The sequence below is a fragment of the Poecilia latipinna genome, unplaced genomic scaffold (genome assembly GCF_001443285.1).
Source record: "Poecilia latipinna isolate Pla-1442-1.1 unplaced genomic scaffold, P_latipinna-1.0 Scaffold5321, whole genome shotgun sequence".
NCBI lineage: Eukaryota > Metazoa > Chordata > Actinopteri > Cyprinodontiformes > Poeciliidae > Poecilia > Poecilia latipinna.
In genome coordinates this window covers 11184-12310 of record NW_015117937.1, presented here as the reverse complement: position 1 = coordinate 12310, position 1127 = coordinate 11184, and the positions used below count along the sequence as shown (strand labels likewise).

The following is a 1127-nucleotide window of genomic DNA, read 5'->3' as shown; positions in this document are numbered from 1 at the left end:
CCTCTAGCTGTTGCATGTCTTTTTTTGTTTTCAGCTCCAAAGCAGATAACTTCAGCTCATCTGAAGCAGCGGCAGCATGTTCCAGTAGGCCTCCCAGTGTTCCCAGTGGGGTAAGGAGGACATGGTGAACTCACTCTGCCTGACTCTGCTCACCTGCGTTCCCCTGCTGTGGCTTGTGAGGGAATCTGCAGGGATGCCGGACCCCGCTCGCAGGGACCTGCTGATGCGTGAGGAGGCGTCCCGGCAGACGGGAGGCCTGCTGGCGCTCACGGCGGCCGAGCAGAAGCTGGACGCCAACCTGCATCGGTTTAAAGAGCAGGAGATGGCGGCCACGCTCTTCCTTCCTGCCTTACACTTCTTCAAGGCAAAGCCGCTCATCGAGAAGAGCGCCATCTACAGACTGCTGCAGAAGATGCCTAAAGGTGATGTTAAATACTCAGCTTTGTGGATATGTCAGTGAAATTACACAAATTCAATTTATTAGGACTATTATTCCAACTTGAATAAGTTAGGATTGAGTTATGTGCGTTACAAAACATGTTCACTACATTTTTTGCACAGAATTGTCTTTAAATGATGAAATTTTAGTCTGGTCAGTTCTGCCTATTTTGGTTACTGCTGGCCACGCCCCAATTAATTAAACTTTTAAACTCTCACCTGAAATTAGCTGCAAACAGATGCACAAATGTACATCTTTGAAAAGCAAAAGTAGAGCCTCCTGCACAATCAACAAGAATGCAGCAAATGCTTGCCTTATCCAGCAGCCGTTGTATGCGCATCCAGCTGTAAAACCAGAACACCAAAGATGCTGGAGTTCTACTAGGGTTGCTGGTTTACAGACACTAAAAAAAAAAAAAACATGTTTTTTTTAAAGTGTTTGAGATGTTTTCAGAAGCAGTGGAAACCCAAACAGAAGTACAAAAACATAAACCCTTTAAGTCAGGTCAAGTTTATTTGTATTGCACATTTTAGCAACAAGACAGTTCAAAGTGCTTTAGACCAGAGAAACATCAGATAGTCATCAATTATGAAATCATTATCAAGAACAGTGTTTTTCAACCTTTGTTGAGCCAAGGTACACTGTTTTAACTGAAAAAATCTCGAGGCACACCACCAATCAAAAATGT

General features: G+C 43.9%; 1 protein-coding gene across 1 annotated transcript in view; it reads left to right on the top strand.

Annotated features, from left to right (window-relative positions):
• Positions 1–11: 11 nt before the first annotated feature.
• Positions 12–1127, top strand: part of LOC106943458 (adenosine deaminase CECR1-A-like) — a gene marked incomplete at its 3' end in the record, with an annotated part of 9316 nt that continues 8200 nt past the window's right edge. Inside the window, exon 1 of the mRNA XM_015026769.1 lies at positions 12–422. Coding sequence (XP_014882255.1) covers positions 122–422 — 301 coding nt within the window. The remainder of the gene's footprint in view (positions 423–1127) is intronic.